Source organism: Ctenopharyngodon idella, chromosome 20 (assembly GCF_019924925.1).
Source record: "Ctenopharyngodon idella isolate HZGC_01 chromosome 20, HZGC01, whole genome shotgun sequence".
NCBI classification, from domain to species: domain Eukaryota; kingdom Metazoa; phylum Chordata; class Actinopteri; order Cypriniformes; family Xenocyprididae; genus Ctenopharyngodon; species Ctenopharyngodon idella.
Window position 1 is genome coordinate 25,133,405 of NC_067239.1, and position 21,603 is coordinate 25,155,007.

Below are 21,603 nucleotides of genomic sequence, written 5' to 3' on the forward strand. Positions count from 1 at the left end.
CAATAATGCTAAAATAAAATGTAAAGGAATTGAGAGTGTTCATATTAAAACTACTTTAGCAGAAGTTTGGTTTTGCTAAAATATATTCCTGTAGACCTACCTATAAATAAACGTGCGCGTGCCCTCAGTTTTATTTTTTCCCCCTGAAAAAAACATATATGAATTATATAATTGAATTATTCAAATAATAAGCAAATATAATAATAGGATCGTAACCTATAGTATTATATATAGAGTAATAAAATAAAATTAAGTCAAATGATCAAGCGTTTACTATGCGCCACCGCAAGCGTGACGCAAACGCACTTCCGGACATGAGTTTCCGCGCGTTCGCGGCACAAAACATGGCGATGACAATGAGCCAATGCGATGTTCAGGTGCAACAGAAAGAAGAAGGAGAGGAGGATGATCAATCGATGTCTAGATCAGACAGGTGAGTAGATTAGGTGCCTGTCGAGATCTGTTAATGTGCTAATGTGATCAGTAACTGTTTCGGTTGACAAATAAAGGACAGTGTTGTGTTGATCAGTGGCGAGAGTACAGCAAGCGACACAAGTTACACAGTGTATCTGCTTCTTATCTTATTTTTTTTGTTGTTGTCTGGTTTAAGATCTGCATACAGAATGAGCTGCTTCTATTTCTGGAGCTGCTGGCGTGGCAGATATGCCGTTCACGTTAATGGAAAATGAGTCGAATGAAGATGTATTAAATTTAAAGCAGTATGCAGAATTAAGATATATGAACATAAGCATTACATTTATTTTGAATGCTAATAATCGATATTATCCACTTTTGTTTGTCGAAAGGCAAAAATAGGCTATAACAATGCTCTGCTCTATTTGGGGTTTGTTTACATTAAGGGTAACTGAGCATAACATGTCCGTTAGAGTTTTATGGGTGTATATAACCTGATATTGAGAAAATATGGATATTTATACATTTATAATACACATTACTGTTCCCTTTTAAACACCTTTTGGCCTTCTTTGAAAAGGCCAGTGCCTGTTGTGACATATTCCTTGTATTCCTTCCAAAAAATCCTAAGAATCAGCAAATCGCATACAACATGTCACAGCACAGACAATAGAATTTCATGCCAACTACCCTTAATCCACTAAAGCCTAGTCTGTGAATCAAAGCAAACATCCTGACATTTTCAGCACTACCATTGTGTAATGGACTGTACTTAAAATGGATGATTCATTAGTGCCAGTGAGTGTCCAGCATCTGTCCATGTGATGAGAGTCTTACTCAAATGAGGCTCTGGGTTTGGCTGAGCAGATGTGTGGTTTCCTGGACAGGATATGAAGAAAGGTCCTAGTCCCTCTACCACACTAACAGAATTTATCATGTGAGAAGCTCTTTCTGAGGGCATCATAAAGACCCAGATTTCCTCAAGCTCTCTATGAAACAGTGTTCAATAGCTATGCTCAGGTCAGATGGGGCCATTCATGATTATAAAGGCATGTCTGATGGCAGCGTGGACACTCACACTTACTTCTTTGCTCCGTTCAATGATAATTGATCAGTTATTGATGATTAAGTGAACTTATGTGACATATCATGAAAAATGTTTGACTAAAGCAAATCCCATTGTTACTTTATAAAACATAATGTTTTGCATTTTTTTGTCGTCCTTATTTTGTGGAAGTGGCGAGGATTCTCTCGATGGCCTTATGAAACACAGATGTCCCCTTACCCCTTCGCTGTCGCCACGAAAACGGACCACCAGCCAAAGCAAAACAGAGCCTCCACTTCTAAGGACAAATAAGAGGACAATCTACACCGCAGGGCGACCACCGTGGTACAATGTTACCGGGACCACCTTTAAAGAAGCCTTTGTCATAGGTACAACACGCATACCTTTACTACATTTTGATTACTACAAATCAGTGTTATTATGTAAAGTGCAATGAATTATCACATTTGATAAAAGCTTATAAAAACATTGCACAATAAGTACATTTTTAAGAAAATTAAATGGGTGTAATTTAGTTTTCATATTGTATTAATACTTTATTAAACTCATAAGAGACTCAGAGATTAGCAAGTATTGAATAAAGAAGCATAAATATAAAATGGAGTATGAATAAAAACTCTTAAGACTAATACAGAATTAATGTTTTTGATTTTTACCTGTTTGGAGAATTATTATTATCAGTGTTAAAAACAATTGTGCTGCTTAATAATATTGTGGAAGCTGTGATACATTTATTTCAGGATTCTTTGCTGAATAGACAGTTTAAAAGAATAGGCTTTGATTTCTGAAATGAAAATCTTTTGTAACATTACTAATTCCTTTTCTGTCCCTTTTGTTTAATTTAATGCATCCTTGCTAAGAAAAAGTAGCAATTTCATGGGGAAAAAATCATAGTGACCCCAAACTTGTTAGTGTATGTATCTTAAATCATGGTTTAAATATTTCGTGAAACTTTCCCAGAAGTCATTAGTATTGCAGGGTTTACACTTTTGTCGTGCGAATCTGGTCTGAGAACATGAGCTCTCTCAGGACTGAGCTCTGAGGTCATTAGTATGCAATCCATTACTCAAAGAGCCTGTCGTACGGGTTACAATTTCACACTTGGATGTGCTTCAGTCAATTATTCCTGTAAAAAAAAAAAAAAGAAAAAAGTCTGGTGTGACTGTCATCCCTGCTCGCTCGGTCAGAGAAACTAATAAATCCACCCAAGTGGAATGATCTTCCCTTAACAAAGGTCAGAGAAACAGGGAGGCAAGAGAGGACACAAGAACACTGAAGCAGTTTTAAGTAACTTTAGTCCAGAGAACAACAAGCAGCTTTTTGTTATTCCCACTGGTAGTGTATCTCATTTTTTTTGTAGTGTTTTCTTTATGGCCTTTTATTCTAGAGATCTATCTGATACTTAAAACTTTATGCTGACCACTACATTTTCAGATACTAATGTCTTACATGACTGGCTTTTGTATCATGTACAGTCAGATGAGTTGTGTAATCCAAGCAGAATTTTTATTTTTAGGTATATTACTTTTAAGGTTGGATGGACATGGTAATTTATTAAATAATAACTATTATATTAGCATAGTGACTTTAAAACCATGTTGTTGTTTTTTTCTAAATATTTCTTGGGATTTACTTATAGCCATTTTTCATTAAAAAAGCTACCCTGATAAAATAGAGGCTAAATTCATATTTATATCATGATCGTTGTGACAAATAAATGTTTGCACTATAGTGGATGGTGGACAATAATCAGGTTTTGCAATTGCTTCTTCAAGAATTGTACAAGTAAAGCTGGGTAACATAAATGACACATTTATATTTATTTACATTGTGGCACATTAATAATAATACAATTTTTATATATTTTTTAAAAAAAAATAGCGCATTGAATATTTTATCAATGTAATTGTACAGCCCTTTTTGGGGTGTTTACTTTTCTGGTTGAACGGATCCTAATTTATTACATTATTATCTTTATATAAGTTATTTTATATCATATTATTATGTAATATTGTAAAACAATGAATCTAAAACCATGTTGTTGTTTTCGGGAACCTTAATACAAATTCATACAAGGTGTCTTGTATTGGTATAAGTTTCTCGAACATGCTCTTGGTAAGGGGATTTGCTTGACAGCCATTTTTGAATTCAGATATTACCTTGATAACATAGCAGCAAAATTCATGGTTATGCCATGATTATTGTGTCAAATAAATGTTTTCATTAAACATTTGCTCTGTGTGCATTTCTGGTGTGTCCTGCAGGTCTGTGTGGAGGGAGTGCCTCTGGGAAAACCACCGTGGCCAATAAGATCATAGAGGCTCTTGATGTTCCTTGGGTTGTTCTGCTTTCTATGGACTCTTTCTACAAGGTACTTTTTAACCGAGTTAAAGAAGACCCAGAATTCATCTGCTTTGGACTTCCTGTCCTTTTAAGTGAGCAGTTTTCACCAATGGCATTAGGGTTGCACGATATGTTATAACTCATTAAATAATGCGATATGCAATACGATAATGTACAAAACAGAAATTGAGTATCAAATATAAAAATAAATCTGCTTAATCTTCACTGTATGAATTAAATAAACGCTGATTCTTACTAAAGCTATAAAAGTTTAGTCAAGAGCAGTGAGTGATTATCTCTTTGTCTTTTGTTGTTTGATTAACATTAATGACGCAGATGGCAGCTGGATTATTAGTCCGCTGTCACTTTAAGAGCGAATGCACTGACCCAATGTTCTTTCTCAACTGTTTACGTTCAATTACAGCATAACCGACTGTTTATGTGAAAACTCACCAAGTCAATTTTGACATAATTTTGTGTGTATTTGGCAATATAAGCTGCAGAAAAAAAACTTAATTCGGGATCGAGTGCTGTCCGAGAGGCAGCTTTGTGTGTGTGCGAGTACAGCATTGAGTTATTTTATTTTTAACATTATGCATATCACACATATGTAACAGTCATCTGTCCTGTCTCTGCTATTTACATCAACCTAAGATAACTTTTTGAAGTATTAAAATCATTCAGTTATCGCAAGCCATTGCGATATCCATGTCGCAAAATATGTACATTTGCGATATTTCGATACTTTAGATATATTGTGCAGCCCTAAATGACGTTTCATCAGTGATGTTCTTGCTCCTAGTTTCATTTGCAGACCACTGTGCCATGAAAGTGCTCCAAATGGAACTTCTTCATGTGTTGAAACTATTGAAGCATTAATATCATTTGCTCCTGCCCCTGTTGGATGTGCTGAAACCCTATAAGGTCTACTCATCAATCCTTATTTGATTTAATGGCATATCCTTCAGCCTATTAGTGGTCTAATTAAGTGGTTCAGTCAGTGAATCTGTTTCTCTTTATGGTGGGAATTCTGCAGGGCACTTTCCTTGAATAGTACCCTTTTTTGTTATTGTCAACCTCACAACATTTCTGCGCAACCGTAAAAAAACAATCTTTAAGGCCTGGGTATACTTCATTTTCCACGTTCCACTCCATCTAGTGGGCATCTGTGCATCTAGTGGGTTTTGTTTTCAAGCGCTAAAGTCACTCGTACATGCGCTGTTGTACACGCACTATCCGCTCGGACACAAAAATTGGGCTGCACGCGGACAGTATGCACAGATGTCCGCGGACCCTCCTTTTCACGCAAGTTATGTCGTGTGGATCGCTGAGGAAAGGCACAAAGTATACTTTGGGCTTTTGTGTTATCATATTTTTAACTTCCTTTTCTTGCCGACTTGCAGGTTTTGAGTAAAGAGGAGCAGGAGTTGGCGGCCAGAAACGAGTACAACTTTGATCATCCTGATGCCTTTGATTTTGAGCTGCTGGTAACTGTGTTGAGAAAACTGAAAAAGGGCAAAAGCATCAAAGTGCCAGTGTACGACTTCACCACCCACAATCGTCGCAAGGAGTGGGTAAGCATGTGTGTGATAGCCTTGGTTAGTATGCATGAGCCTATGTAGACTCATGAATACTACTTATTACCTTGTTTTCCCCTACAAAATAAAGCTGTGCCGTTTCTACATCACCAAGTAGAATTATTTAGGGACAGTGCTGCTTTTATTGTCTTCCTAAAATTTAAGGTTTAATTTCTCCATAAATGGGTCGTAATGTTGATGAGCGATAAAGGGAGATCTCTGTGGCATATACAGTCCACATCTGCTGATCAATACAGACCGAGTGGCCATTGACGGGAAGCCTCACGGTAGTGCATCTGTCTTAATGGGATCATGACACCATCAGGGTTCCCCTCATTCTGAAGCAGGGGAGCATGGAGGAAATGCATCACTGCACACTTCCACAGTCTCTCCCTGCACTGCCTCAGTTTATTAACATCATATTTGAGTGGAAAATAGTTTTAGTCCAGAACAAGCACTTCAAGGCATTTTTCCGGGTGCTTTGTGTACATTATTTTTGGATATTTTGATTAGTTAGGGAATAAACCAGGTTTTATATAAAAAGCTCAAAATAATGGATTGATTATATACAATAATTGATTGAATATTTCATCAATTAATTTTTACTTTCCTTGTAATTTGTTATGTTTATATCATATCATATATCATGTATCATATCATATCATATATCCTCATATCAGGGCTCGACAATAAGGACTATGCGATAGCGCTCGGGACAGTTAATGGAATTGTTATTTGCCCGATCGGGCAAGTGCTGCATTGAAGCAAAAGTTTATCATTTGCATGTGTTTTTAAGTCTGGTCAATTTAAACATTAAAACAAGAGATTTTTAACCATTCAGATTCAAGTGCAAAAATACACGAAATAGAACTCATTTCAGTACTCGCATACAGAAAACAGCTTTCAAGTAGGCTATGGAATTGAGTTCTCTTTTGCTTGTTCTTGCACTCGAACGGGTAAATACACAAAACAAAGCATGCCAAAATGCCCGTCTTGGTGAGTATTCATGTAAGCAGTGTTGGTTATGTCTTAACTGAACGTAAACATGAGAAAGAATTTTATTTTATTTCTTGTCAATTGATTATTCTGTTTATTTTCCTCTGTGCAGAAAACCGTCTATGGGGCCAATGTTGTGATATTTGAGGGAATCTTGGCTTTTGCCAACAAGGAGCTTTTAAAGGTAAGCCTCATATTAAACTTGTCACACTGGACATTATAACAAAGTGTCAGCTATCATCTTTAAGTGTGGTTTGTGATATCACAAAGGGACTTTAGTGAAAGACAGAAAGAAGGGAAAAATAATGGAAAGCTTCATAGCCTGATATATAGAAGAGCATCATGGGAGTCATAAAGCAGAGAGGAAAAAATGGAGGTGTAGTAAAAGATAAGGTCAAATGAAAAAAGAGGTGTGTAATGGTAGGAAGAGACGAGAGGGAGTATTATGTATTATATATTCCCAAAGGTTAGTGATGGATGCTGAAGGACAATAAAATGAGTTTTTTTCTTAAAAGTGCTCTTCTGCATCCATGCTGAATTCACTGTTATATTTTCCCCAAAATCAAAAGAAAAATTTTAAAAATATATTTTGCATGAAGAAATTCTCCAGTTCTTCTCAGTAGCCTACCATAATGCTATATAAAAATTAAAGATTTAAATTATAAAGTAAAAGTATGAAACTCTGCATGATGGTATTTGATGTTGCCTTTTATTTATGCTGATTTAAAAAAAAAAAATTTGCCTGAGCATGATGGTTTTATTACTGTATTACAGTCATGAGAATGAGATTTTTTTTTTATATATACTGCCATTAAAAAGTTTGGACTCAGTAAGATTTTTTTTTTTTTTTTTGAAAGAAGTCTCATGATCACCAAGGCTGTATTTATTTGATCAAAAATGTAGTTTTTCAGGATTCTTTGATGAATGTGACATTCAAAAGATTTGAAAAAGAAATCTTTTTATAACATAAATGTCTTTGCTGTCATTTTTGATCAATTTAATGCATCCTTACTAAATAAGTTATTTCTTTACTGATTTCTGTAGTGTAGAGTATAACATTTATTCTTTTTTTTTTTATTGTGCAAAAATTGTTATAGTCTTAAAAGTAGGCTTTATTATTATGTAAATTATAATGTCTTAATTTTTTCTTTTTGAATCTGGGGTGAAATGATCCTGGAAATTTCACACAGTCTGGTGTGTCTCTGCCTCTGAGTAATGGACCTCATTCCCTCAACCCGACCAGGAAGATGAGATTCCCTCTCTGCTATACCATCTCTGTCTCTCTCCGCAGCCCTGCATATACATGAATACCGTTTAATGGTTAGATAATGAATTCTAGTTGTCTTGTATCATTTAGAGGAGCAACTGCATCTCTGGTTGAAGAATAGATTTAAAGCCTGGTCCTATTAAAACTGCACAGGGACTGTCCTCGCTTCTCCATTTTCCTCTCCTTATGTTCTTTTCCTCACACAATGAAGATGACTTATTCTATCTCTCTTTAATGGTGAAGGTGTGGACTGGCTACAGGAAGTGAATAGGTGGCGTTTATCTACACCAGCATTGACTGATCCCATTGCCGGGTTTCGATTCTTCACTGTGCGGAAGTGTCCGGAAATCTATACAAATTAAAATGGGAGTTATTGTGTACGTATTGGCAAAGCAGTTCATCCTGACGTGATTTATGAGCACCGTGCTGCAGACGTGCCGCAGAATGAATGAAACTCAACAAACGGTAGACGTTTTTGCATCTGTCGGCTAGTATAGATCAGTGTTTTCAGTTTCAACTCTTTCTCATGGCAGGTCTTTGTGAATACAGTGACAGCTCACATCCATTATTTCGTTTGAGAGAAATTCGTTCAGGAAGGATGAGAAATGACTTCCTGTCCTATACAACTTGAAATACACTTGACCTTTTACCCCATTCATATGCGTTTCTTGCACGCCTGCACACAAAGGGTTATAAGTTATACTTTGCCGTTTTGGCAGGGCTGCTGGCACTGCTGTTTAAGGGTGTTGGATTGTTTATCGTTACCCTGAAATTTAATGCCTTTGCCGTATCTTGTCGGCTCACTGAATGATATTCATTTTCAGCGTCAGTGTCAGCACCAGCGGTACGTCTTGGCTAGTTGGCGTTATGCTGCACTACATTGCTTTGATTGATCCTGACTTCTACTTTGCTGAGCCGCTTTTTAAAACATCCTATCACTTCACTCCGTTGAAAGATCTGATGTGTGTTTTCAGTAACAGGAAACTTGGACGATAGGCAGTAGTAGGTCCTGGAAAGATTGTACCTGCCTTGCAAAATTTAATTACTTTGGACTGGAGGATATTGAGGTTTTTCCTGATGAGCCAAAACATTATGACCACCTGCCTAATATGCTGTTGGTCCTCCATGTGCTGCCAAAACAGTGCCTACCCCACGAGGCATGGACTCTACGAGACCCCTGAAGTTGTCCTGTGGTGTCTGGAAGCAAGACGTTTGAGGCAGATCCTTCAAGTCCTGTAGGTTGTGAGGTCGAGCTGCAGTGGATCAAACTTGTTGGTCCAGCACATCCCACAGATGCTCAGTTTGATTGAGATCTGGGGAATTTGGAGGCCAGGACAACACCTTGAACTCTTCATCATGTTCCTCAAACCATTCCTGAACAATGTGTGCAGTGTGGCAGGCTGCATTATCCTGCCGAAGGGAACACCATTGTCATGAGGGGGTGTACCTGGTCTGCATCTGCAACAATGTTTAGGTAGGTGGCACGTGTCAAATTTATGTCCATGTGAATGGCCGGACCAAGGGTTTCCCAGCAGAACATTGCCCAGAGCATCACACTCCCTCCACCAGCTTGTTGTCGGACCGGACCGGACTCATAGGACCAGGTGACCTTCTTCCACTGCTTCAAGGTCCAGTTCAGATGCTTGTTTGCCCATTGTAGGGGCTTTTGATGGTGGACAGTGGTCATCATAGGCACTCTGATTGGTCTGTGGCTACGCAGCCCCATACGCAGCAGAGTGTGATGCAGTGTGTGCTGTGACACAATCCTCCCATAACCATCGTTAAAATTTTGTTGAGTTGTGCCTCAGTAGAATGTAATTTATTTCTGTGATAGCAAATCTGAATTTTTAGCATCATTACTCCAGTCTACAGTGTCACATGATCCTTCAGAAATCATTCTAATATGCTGATTTGGTGCTCAAGAATTATCTGTTGAAAACAGTTGTGCTTTTTGAGGAAGATATTGTTTAGAGGATTTTTTGATGAATAGAAATTTTAAACAATTTTTTTGAAATCTTTTGTAACATTATAAATGTCTGTCACTCAACTGTCACTTTTGATCAATTTAATTAATCTTTGCTGAATAAAATATTAATTTCTTTCAAAATAAAATCTTACCCCAAGCTTTTGAATATTGTACACTACCCATAATCCTAAAGAAAAAGCTTCAGAAACCACCAATGCGAAAAAATGTTTGTTTATCCAAAAACATAGGAACACTTTATATTAAAACCTTCAAAGTGCACCAGAATGCACATAGTTGTGGCCTGGTTGCACTTAACATTGTAATTATCAAAAGTATTTGTTCGTTGCAGTCCTAACTTGGACTTTTTCTGTTGTCTATCACGCATGTTGTCAGTTTTTGACATTTTGTATTTTATTTCTCTCTCTCTGTGTGCCGTTCAGCTGCTAGACATGAAGGTGTTTGTAGACACTGACTCTGACATCCGGCTGGTCAGGCGTCTGAAAAGGGACATCACGGATCGAGGGCGTGACATTGCAGGCGTCATTAAACAGTACAACAAATTTGTCAAGCCAGCGTTTGAACAGTACATCGAACCCACTGTGCAGGTTGCCGATATTGTGGTCCCAAGAGGTAGGTGAATTTGTAAACTGTCAAAACTGCAAAACACCCACCAGTATTGACTATTAAGCATATTTTTGTGGAATGTTACTTGGAAATGTTTTTATTCAGAAATTTAATTAATACATGATTTAACTGTAAAAACATCCCTAGTTTATAAAGTCAACTTTTAAAGTATAATGTGCATTTGAATTCATTATGTTATTATATACATCATTAAATTATAACATTAAAAAAAGTGTTACCCCTTTCTATTGTTGCCCCAGGTGGAGAAAACTTTGTAGCCTTGGATCTGATTGTTCAGCACGTCCACAGTCAGCTGGAAAAGGTATGTAATAAAAATGGCTCTTCAAGTCCTCATTCTCATCTCTTCAACACTGAGTGAGAATGGTTAGTTGGTCTGTGCATATAGAAGTGCTGAGAATGGTCAACATGCATGTTGTTATCCCTGCTAGATGATCCATATGCCCCTAATACACACACACAAATGTTGCATGCAGGTGCCTATGAAGCCCATGCCATGGTATAAGTATAATGTGCTCATGGTATAAGTATAGTTTGCCCTCTGGTGGCCATGCTATACCTGTGATATTGCTCTAAGCCATGTATGCATTGGTTAAAACAAGAAAAGGTCAGGCCAGTAATCTTGATCTTCATTTTACAGTCCATCCTCCCCTTTATAGTCTCTTTTAATGATAGTTTTTGGACGGCTAGAATAATTAGGGATTAATTTCTCATAGTTTTGGACCATATAGAATAGTTTTTTTTTTTCTTTCAAATGAGTATCCACGAAACATCAACTTAAATTCATTTGCAACCTCTAAAATTCTGTAATGTAATTTCTAACACATTGAAAAAAATGAAGGTTGAAATTATGACATTATATTTTTTCCATTGGAAATTGCCTGGGTTGTGAAAAGTGGGCATTACATACCAGAATAAAGCCTGGCCCGATTGTGAATTTGCTAAAATTGTGCCTTGGTTGTTTGTTAAAATTATCCACTTTTTACATGGTCTGTTAAGTCGTTCAGATAATATTCTGGGAAACCAGGAGATGTGCATTAGGAAAACAAATGTAAAGTCTATTTTGGTTTTATGTTGACTTTATGTGTCTACCAAGGTAATTATTAGCTAATGAACGTTTGTTGAGTGACATTCATGTGCATGTATTGATGACAGATGTTTTCCACAAAATGGGTTTAGAGCCTCTTGGAAATGTAATCCTTTTCTTGTCTGGCAGACTGAATAAAGTCATGAATTATCCTTAGGTGGAAAATGCTTTTCTCTTCTTCACTTGATCAGTCACAGTGAGGAATGATCTTAAAGACTAATGAACCATGTGCTTTTGTACAAAAGATATCATGCTCTAAAGCCACAGGGCCGCATTGTTTCTCATCCAATAGAGGTCAGATTTGAGGTCTGTGTTATTTTGGTATAATGTGATGGTGTGGGTTTTTAATATTGTGCATGATGGTATTGACCATCCATCCATCCATCCATCCATCCATCCATCCATCCATCCATCCATCCATCCATCCATCCATCCATCCATCCATCCATCCATCCATCCATCCATCCATCCATCCATCCATCCATCCATCCATCCATCCATCCATCCATCCATCCATCCATCCATCCATCCATCCATCCATCCATCCAAATATGAGAAATATAAATGTGTATTAAAACTGCAAGAATGTGATTATATCAATGTACGGTTCAAGAATAGATGATAGTGCCATGAAATATTTTCTGGTATACCATGGAGAGGGTGAGGGCTGACTGTTTGGAATGGCTTTTTCTGAGTGAATATCTCATTTCATGAGTTTGTCTTTTTTTCTTTTCTTTTTGTATTCTTCTCCTCCTTGTGTGTGTTTGTAATGAAATACTTGCTAAACCCTCAACCGATTACTCTAACCATCCCAGCGTGAAATCACAGTGAGGTATGGCTGCTTTTCCCCTCATTCCCTTCCATCTCTCTTTCCTTTATTCTTTAAATCTCAGCTTCATCTGTCCTTTGTTTTCCTCAAACCTGCAGAGATGCAAATGGAGACAAAAGGTAAAGCCTAGCTCTGGCTATGGTGTTGGATACACACGACTACACTAACAAATTAAATTATGAAATCTTACAATTTAAAATAACTGTTTTCCATTTGAATATATTTTAAAATGTGATTAATGTGGCAAAGCTGAATTTTCAGCATCATTACTCAAGTTTTCAGTGTCACATGATCCTTCGGAAATCATTTGAATATACTGATTTGCTGCTAAAGAAACATTTCTTATTATTATCGATGTTAAAAACAGTTGGGCTGCTTAATATTTTTGTGGAAACCATGTTGCATCCTTCCTGATAACAAAAATTAGAGACTGTTTGTTAAGGACCTGAATAAATTGCAAAAAATTGACATGAAGACAGAAAAAAAAAATAGTTTTGTGAGCAAAAACACCATTGCTTCATGGTGTACCTCTTGTCTCCACCTCCACTGTTATTTTGATGCTGTTGCTAACACAGGGATGGGCCTATTTCAGTGGTTATTCTCTTCAGGTACTGTGCAGCTTGCAAACCCCATCGATACATTGTCTCAATATTAAGATGTCTGCTGACATTTTATAATTTTATTCAGGCCAGCAGCAGCATTTCAGCTGAAAACCACTGACATACTCCCCAGACCTGAGCTCATCTTGGCTGTGATCTGTCCCATCTGTTCCGTATAGACTTTAATCAGGTCGTGTTCTTTTCTCCCCCTCCCTTTTCTCTGTCTCGTCATCATTGTCTCCCAATGATCATTTATTCCCTTCTTCAGAGGAAACTCCGCTGGGATATGTGAGGATAAATTCTTGCATCCTCTCGCCTTTCTTTTTTCTGTTTCCTTCATTTTATTAGTTTTTATTTTCTTGGATCCATCCTTTGCAATCCTTCCTCACTTTATAAAGACATGTTTTGCTCCTTTAGTAGTAATCAGCTTTTTTTACTGTTTTTTTTTTTTTTTTTTTTCAACTTGCTTGTGTATGTTTAACTCAACTTCATCTTTTCAGAATAGGCAAATAACATTCACGCTGTCAATCTATCACAATGTCCTAATCAGCGACAAGACATTCTGTCTCTTGTTTTCTATTTTTGTGACATTTCGCCTAGTTGGCCACACCCACAATGAAATCTCATTGGTCTAAAATCCTGATTGGTTATCATTGTATCATGCTACTCAGCGGTTTTGTGTTCAGTGTAGACAAATTTTTGTCACTGAACACATTTCACATCACTCCTGGTTAGGACATGGTGTCTTTCTGTATGGGATTGTGGGCTGAGATTTGGTGAAACTGGCAGGAAATTTAACAGCTAAATATATTAATGACTCAGTCATTTTTCATTATTTGATTATTGTAGGTTGTTGTGCACTATAGAGGGCAGTGGTGGCTTTCTCAGTCCTTGCTTAGTTTTTCCACATTTACAAATTGTAATTTTAAACAAATCAAGTGAACACAGTAATTGAGTATAGGTTCAGCCCTAAACCATCTTGTTGGATTTATTTAATCTCATTATTTCACAAGTAGTGTACCCTAAAATTAAAACTGTCATTTACTCTCCTTCAAGTATGACTCTTTTCTGCAAAACACAAAAGGAGGCATTTACAAATGGCAGTGTGAAAAATCCTGCCTAACATTTTCCCTCCTTTGTGAAGAAAGAAAGTCATACATGTATGGATTGAAATGAGAGTGGGTAAATGATGCACACAGTTGCACTGTTTCTTTAATGCTTGTGCATCAGATCTTTGGTTGCAATACCCTCATTCCTGTCTACTTCTAATTTAAAGGCCCATTCACACCAAGTCTGATTGTTACATAGATGTCGCACAGACTTATCACACTTCTCCTTGTACTTAGAAACCAGCTGTGTTAACATGTATCCAACACATAACCCAGGTTAATATTTTATTGGATGAGAGTGATTAATTTGTGTAAATGATGCCATTGTTTCATTTTAAAATGTGTTCATAATGGAAATTCTGACTTAAAGTGAATCGGCCTTAACTCTACATTGACCTGCTACCATAACACTTCAAGCTTGCTTTTCAAACCATGTATTTGCCCTGGGAAAAAGTCAAATATTATTATATTTGTCTCTTTTCCATTAACGAAACATGTGGTGTGTTACTTTTTGTTTGCAACACATGGAAAAAAGGAATGTTTACATCTCATATCCATGTGAAATGTAGATCAGCCCTGGCATCTGCCCATCAGGGCCAACCTCTACCCAAGACTCTGAGCGTCATGGAGAGCACCCCACAGGTCAGAGGAATGCACACTATTATCAGGTATGACCTCACTGTTCTTATACATACAGAAGTACTTTTTTTTTTTTTTTGTAATGTATTGTTTATTTACACTACCATCCAAAAGTTTGGGGTCAGTAATTTTTTCTTTTTAAGAAATTAATGCTTTTAATTTTATTTAGCAAGGGCACATTAAATTGATAAAAAGTGACCGTAAAGACATTAATAATATTACAAAATATTTCTCTTTCAAACAACTTTCTATTCATCAAAGAATTCTGAGAAATATGTGTCATGATTTCCACAAAAAAATCTGTTTTCATCATTGATTGTAATAAGAAATGTTTCTTGAGCACCAAATCAGCTTATTAGAATGATTTCTGAAGGATCATGTGACACTGAAGACTGGAGTAATGATGCTGAAAATTCAGCTTTACTATCACAATTTTAAAATAAAAGTCATTTTAAATTGTAATTACATTTCACAATATTGCTGTTTTTATTTTATTTTTGATCAAATAAACTTTCAAAAACATTAAAAAATCGACCCCAAACTTGAAAGTGTAGTTTCTTATTAATAAATTTGAATGATTTAAAGATTGAATTTATGGTTTAATGGTTTTTTTTTATTATTAAAAATATATTATATATAAAAAAAAAAACTGTTGAAGATGTGTGTCTTCATACATTATGTGAACATCTAGTCACAAATAATACTGATTTACATTACACAAAACACAATTTTAATGTCAAATTTTCATGTTTTACTAAAAGTAAAAATGTGCACACGGTAAGAGTGTCAGATGTTGATTCAGTAACCACTTTCAGATTCAGTTCATTCAGTGAAGGATTCATCTGACTGATTCAAACTTTGAGTCTTTTTGAATGATTCATTAAAAGAACTGGCTCATAAGAATCATTTGTTTGTGAATCATACTGTGCTAGTTGTGTTGCACGTTTGTTTCTGCATGCACCTAGCAAAGACAACATAATAATAGAAAGACTTGTTGGCATTACTTCATGGTACGCATCTCATCACATTAACAAACTGATAGCTTGCAGCTCAGATAAAAAGAAATATATTTCACCGTGATGCTGTAAATTCAGAAAACGTTACTGTAGAATCATTAAAATTGGTGTGGATATAAGGTTTTAGGTTCAAACCCAGCCAGAATCACCATTGTACTCTTTAGGTGTAAACCCTGAGTTACTCCAGTATAAGTGTAAATAGAGAGCAAAATATATCATTGTGAGTTGGACTTGAGCAGGCCGGTAGCAGCTTGGGTTGTATTTGTACGTTTTGGACCACTGATGTTTTGTAATTGGGTAATTAAAATAAAATAAGGACTTTATCTGAACTCTCAGACCTGTGGTTCCTGTTTACAAGATCATACTCTCCTCCAAACCGTACATCATCTCTGTTGTGTGTTATTGACTGTGCCCCCAGGAATAAAGAAACCAGTCGGGATGAATTTATTTTCTATTCAAAGAGATTAATGAGGCTTCTCATAGAACATGCCCTGTCCTTCCTGCCGCTGAAGGTGAGTGGACCGTCATTAATGACCAACTACCAACTTTTAAACCTGATGTTACGAGCTCTTGATATTGGTCATAATACAGTGATACATACGCGTGTCAGGCAGCGCCCCCACAGACAAATAAAATTTTTATGGTGTGAAGTGAAGCAAGTCTTCATTGAAGATTATAGCACATGTTTGTTCCATCACTTCCAAATTCCAACACTGATTCTTATTTCCTCTTCTTTCTAGCCGGTGTCTGTTGAAACTCCTCAAGGAACTGTATATGAAGGGAAGAGGCTGAGCGGGAAAAGGGTTTGTTTATTTGAAAATTAATATGTGTACATGCTTTAGTGAAGAAGAAAAAAAAAAAAAAGACTAGATCTAATCAGGGTTATTATTGTTAAGTGTGTGTTCACACTTTGCATGTTTGGTTCTATTAAAACGAACCTTGGTGCGATTGCTCTGTTAGTGAGGTTCATTTGAATAAATTTGAATGCTGCCATCCAAACCCTGGTGTGCACCAAACAAGCGGACTGAGACCACTGAAATTATGAGTCTCAGTCCACTTCCAAACGAACTTGAATGAAATAAGAATGCAACACAGACCAAAGACATGTAAACGAACCAAAAGCAGGACATGATGTCACAAGATGCGACCCTAAAAAGGACAGAATGCTCAAGCATACATGTTTTTTTCTCATCGTCGTCGCGATGTTGCCCATCACAGTTCGGCACAGGCATCAGAACTGCGTCTCCTCACAGCAGATCTTCGTTTGTGTTTGTGTTTGTTTGTTTTTCTCGTTTTCTTTTTCAAAAGAACCAAGAGAACCGAAATACAAGTGTGAACACACCCTAAAACTAATATTAGCTGAAAAACTTAAACTAAATGAAAATGAGAAATGTTGCCTTGGCAATTAACTAAAATAAGTTTAATTTGAAGCACTAAAATTATTACCTGCAAATAAATAAATATAACTAAAAGTGAAATAATAAATGAAACCTAAATAGCAATATCGCTATCTATATGGCAGGACTTTATACCTGCGTTCTTTCTTGTTTATTCGTTTGATAGATCACCGGTGTGTCCATTCTGCGGGCAGGAGAGACCATGGAACAGGCCTTGATGGCTGTTTGTAAGGACATTCGACTCGGAAAGATCCTCATCCAGACCAATCACGACACAGGAGAGCCTGAGGTATCGTATCTTCACCCATCTAACTGACACACACGTCTATAAACAAGCTCTGATCAAGAAGTGTCCATGTTATCACGTGCCCTTGTGTTCTCAGCCTTGGTAAGACAGAACATGTGATGTGCTCATAGCCTACTGTTCAGGTCATGGTCTGTTTCACTTCTGTGGTTTGTCAGATTTGATATCGACGCCTGTTGTATAACATGTGTCGTGATATACATGATAAACTCAACAACTGTGTGCTGATGCTGATGGATTGTTTTATAAATGTATGGCGTACAGCTCCCTCTAGATGTACATTCACTTTGCATTTGGTACACTGGGTACTACTTATGACCATGTGATATTTTAGCATGATTTATATACTATTAAGGTATTTATTAATATTTTGAGTTGATTTTCAGTTTTAATTTTATTTTTAATTTTATGTGCTTGTCAAGTTTTAGCTTTTTGTAAAAAATATTTTTATTTAGCTTTAGTTTCAGTTTTAGTAATTTTAGCACTTAAACTTTTCAGTTAGTTATACAACATTTGTAGTTTTCGTTTCGTTGATTTTGTTAAGCTTTATTTCAAATAACAAAAAACAATTTTTAAGTTACCAATAACAGCACTGCTTATGATTTGATATTATATATTGAATATTCCTGATATATTTGTTGTCATTTGATGGCGATATAAAATGACACATTTAGAATATCGTTGGTTTTAATGCACTTTTTATTTAGCCAATAATGAAGTGAGAGTTGGTAAGTTTGGTTCATTTCATTCATAGGAACCCGTTTCATTGAATCGATTCAGAAAAAAAAATTGTTTGCAGCATCACTCAATTTTCCAGATGTCCATCATTTTAATGTTTTAGTAAGAAACAGCAATGTTTAACTATTTATTTACACTGTAAATCAATATAACTTAAAATGATTGTATAATAATTATGATAATTTAGCTAAAAACAGTTTGGAAAAATAATGCCTTATTTCAAGACTTTCATTGATAAATATGAATACACAGTCAATATTTACATGTAGCAGTTTTTCTTTTTTTCCAGTAACTTTTTAGCTATATTATCCATCTCCAAATCTGTAGCATCTCATTTGCTTTTTTTTTTTTCATCAGTTCCTCTGATGTCCTTTTTAAATTTAGAATGAAGTCTCAGTGCAAAACCACTCACAAATTCCTTGACGTCTCCATCTGTTTTGCATGTTTAGTGTACTACCTAATGGTACATAAATCTCTGAGCGGTCTAAATCTGTCTTATGGCCTAATTTCCTCCTCAGCTCCATTACCTGCGTCTGCCCAAGGACATCAGTGAGGACTATGTCATCTTGATGGACAGCACCGTGTCAACAGGGGCGGCAGCTCTCATGGCTGTCAGAGTCTTACTTGTAAGTCACTTTAGCAGACACAAAGGTCATAGTGTGTTTTTATTTATGAAAATTTCCCAAATTAGTATAGCTATTGATTGTTTTTTTTTTTTCAGTGCATTGTAGAGTAGTTTATGCCTTAACAGCCAGTTTATGCCTTTTAACCCTGAATTTTAGATAAATGTCAACATCTCACTATGCTGAATCAGTAAGTTTTGTGATAAGCGATGTTAATCCTAAAACTGACTTTGCCCTGTTTGGACTGATCTGTTTCAATGGACACCCCACACAGTCACTTTTCTGCATGATCTTTGACCTCTCTCTTGCATAAAAAACAAACAGTCCTGGCCAAATTACTCTTTTTTGTGGATGTAAAATTCACATAGGATATGGGTGTTTAAAAAGGTCTGTCTGGCCTTTGTTCAATACTTTGGTTATCAACATGGCTACTTGAAAATATATAGATGTGTTGCATATTTATTTTAGATGGATGGATGGATCTGAAATGTATTTGGGAAAATCTTTTCTGCAGGGGAAAAAAAAAAAAAAAAAAAAAAAAAATATATATATATATATATATATATATAAAAAAATTTTTTTTTTTTTTTTTGAAATGTACATTAGTTAAGTTTAAATCAGGGTTATTTACAAACTCATCTGTTACAGGATCACGATGTCCAGGAGGATAAGATCTTCCTGCTCTCTCTGCTCATGGCGGAGATGGGAGTTCACTCAGTGGCCTACGCCTTTCCCAGGGTGCGCATCATCACCACTGCCGTGGACAAGAAGGTCAACGATGAGTTTCACATCATTCCAGGGATTGGTAAGAGCTCTTTGATTGATTGCCAAAAACAAAGGAAAAAATGGAAAATTCAGTATCTCGTAATCCAAAACAATTGCTTTGCAGGTAATTTTGGCGACCGTTACTTTGGGACTGATGCTACTTCAGACTGGTATGAAAGTGATGACGGGATGGACTACTGAATTTCATCGAGACGTGTATGTGAGCAACTCTGTCTGCATGCATCGGAGAAGGGAACATTTAAGCACTTAATCTCATATGATTGTGGACCCAGTGCCCTGCGCTATTTAAGCTTAAGCCTTACTGGTTCTTGCTACCGGTTCTTGCAGTACTCTGTGCTACACATGTGCCCATGCTCAATACAAGTCGAAGCATCAACGGACCCCCAAACATGGGAGATTACTGCTCATTAGCTTTCCTCAAAGTGCCCATTTGGCCATCACATTTTGAAGATTTTTCATTACTACTTGAAATAAGAAATGGGAGTGGAATAATGAGGACACACCACAGTTTGTTCATGGATGTATTTGAAATGGCATACTACCAAACTACTTGTACTAATTTTCAGTAGTATAAATAAACAGTATATACTGTGTAGAACACAGTATGTATAATTAATTGCAAACACAGCTCATACTCACCAATATTTGTTAGCTGATTTCATGTTGTCTTGGTCCTTTGTATGTATGGCATACATGTGCATTTGATGTGCTTGACCAAATTGACATCTTATCCTAAGTGAAAGAAGTATTTTCATACGCCTGCAATTTTTTTTCAGCTTCAGTTTAACCTGCCTTTGATATTGCAGCTTTGCTAAAACTGTGCAGAAACGTCACCTCGAATAGTAGCCCATGCGCAAAGTAGGAAATTTGAGGATTTTGGTCGGACATCATTGTTTACTACAATGCTGCAATTCTACTCATAAACAATACATTTATTGTTTAATCTACATTTACTTTGTTGTTTTGGATTTTTTTTTTCCAATTGATTGGTGTCTTGATGACTGATAAAATTGTGAAGTGCCAGTCAATATATCAGTCTGCTTGGTGGTGTTTGCGTGTATTTAAAAATGTGGGAAATTAATGAAAGGACTTTTGTTAATAGGAAATTGAATTTTAAGTCCAAAGGAACAATTTTCATCTCATCATTGGTTTTAGTATTTAGCACGACAGTGTCACAGAGGGGAACAAAATCAGGTTTATAGTTTACTTTGCAGCCATTTTCTGTTATATACTTGAATTTGAAAGATAATATAGATAATGTATATTTATTTTTCATTAGTTTATTTGTCATGCCTGATTGATAAGAGGCAGTGACGTTGATTTGCAATGACAAAAGTTGAGAAATTATTAAAGAACATTTTGGTGGTATTTTAGCAGGAATTAAATAGAGAGCAAAACGTGCTTCTGAACTTTTACTGTTACATGTCATCTTTTTAAGCCTGATTATAGTAATAGTGCCATTATGCACATACAGCAGCCTGTGCACTTAAATTTGTCACACTTGCACCCATTGGTGAGTGTAGCACATTATTTCAATGACATTTAATTAAAAATTAATTTGTCTATTTGGTCCCACTTGACAAAATGTACTTGAAATTGACGTCTTTGTCTCAGGACCCTCCATGTAATATGTTATTTTTCGTTGTGTGTTTGTTTTCTAATTGGAACTGCCTTTTTGTTTGTTTTTTTGTATACAGTGATTTTATGGCTTGGTTATGTGTTATTCTTCTAAAAAAGAAAGCATTACCAAATATCAGTAATGGATTTCAGACTTCACTACATGGGCAATATTGTTATAAGGAAAAAAAATTTTTCCCCCTTTTTCACTCTCCAGAGATGTGTACTGTACGTACTGTTTTTTGTTGTGTATGTATGATTACCCTGGTTTATCTGTTTACAAGATTCAAACTGACCTCCAGTGCTGTAAGCCATTCCACTTAGGTTGAACATTTCTGTGTCTATATAAAAAGCGCAATAAAAATCTTGTGCCTAATGTTCCTTTTTCTTTATTTATTGCAAAAATGTAAGTATTTAAAGTTTGCATGACAAATATGTGCCTTGTCCTTAAAACGTCTTTTTTGGTAGCTCTTTATTTTTCAGAATAAAATTTAAGTACTCTTTGCTGCACGTCGTTATTTTTAGTTGGTAATTTTAATTTTAATTTTTATTCTAATTTAAGACTTTTAAACTGTCACTAGACTTTTA

At 36.1% G+C, this 21,603-nt stretch overlaps 1 protein-coding gene across 2 annotated transcripts; it reads left to right on the forward strand.

Annotated features, from left to right (window-relative positions):
- The first annotated feature begins 267 nt into the window (after positions 1-267).
- On the forward strand, positions 268-21,391 carry si:ch211-243j20.2 (uridine-cytidine kinase-like 1). 2 transcript variants are annotated; one of them, XM_051874572.1, is made up of 15 exons: positions 268-433; positions 1,652-1,848; positions 3,745-3,851; positions 5,227-5,397; positions 6,509-6,580; positions 10,070-10,259; positions 10,514-10,575; positions 12,174-12,190; positions 14,465-14,563; positions 15,969-16,062; positions 16,291-16,353; positions 17,114-17,236; positions 18,508-18,615; positions 19,261-19,417; positions 19,502-21,391. In XM_051874572.1, the coding sequence occupies exons 1-15, from the start codon at positions 276-278 to the stop codon at positions 19,576-19,578; spliced, it is 1,695 nt and encodes a 564-aa protein (XP_051730532.1). In that variant the 5' UTR covers positions 268-275; the 3' UTR covers positions 19,579-21,391. The 2 variants fall into 2 exon arrangements, with proteins under 2 accessions (XP_051730532.1, XP_051730531.1); XM_051874571.1 differs by lacking the exon at positions 12,174-12,190 and adding an exon at positions 13,055-13,074.
- Positions 21,392-21,603: the final 212 nt, after the last annotated feature.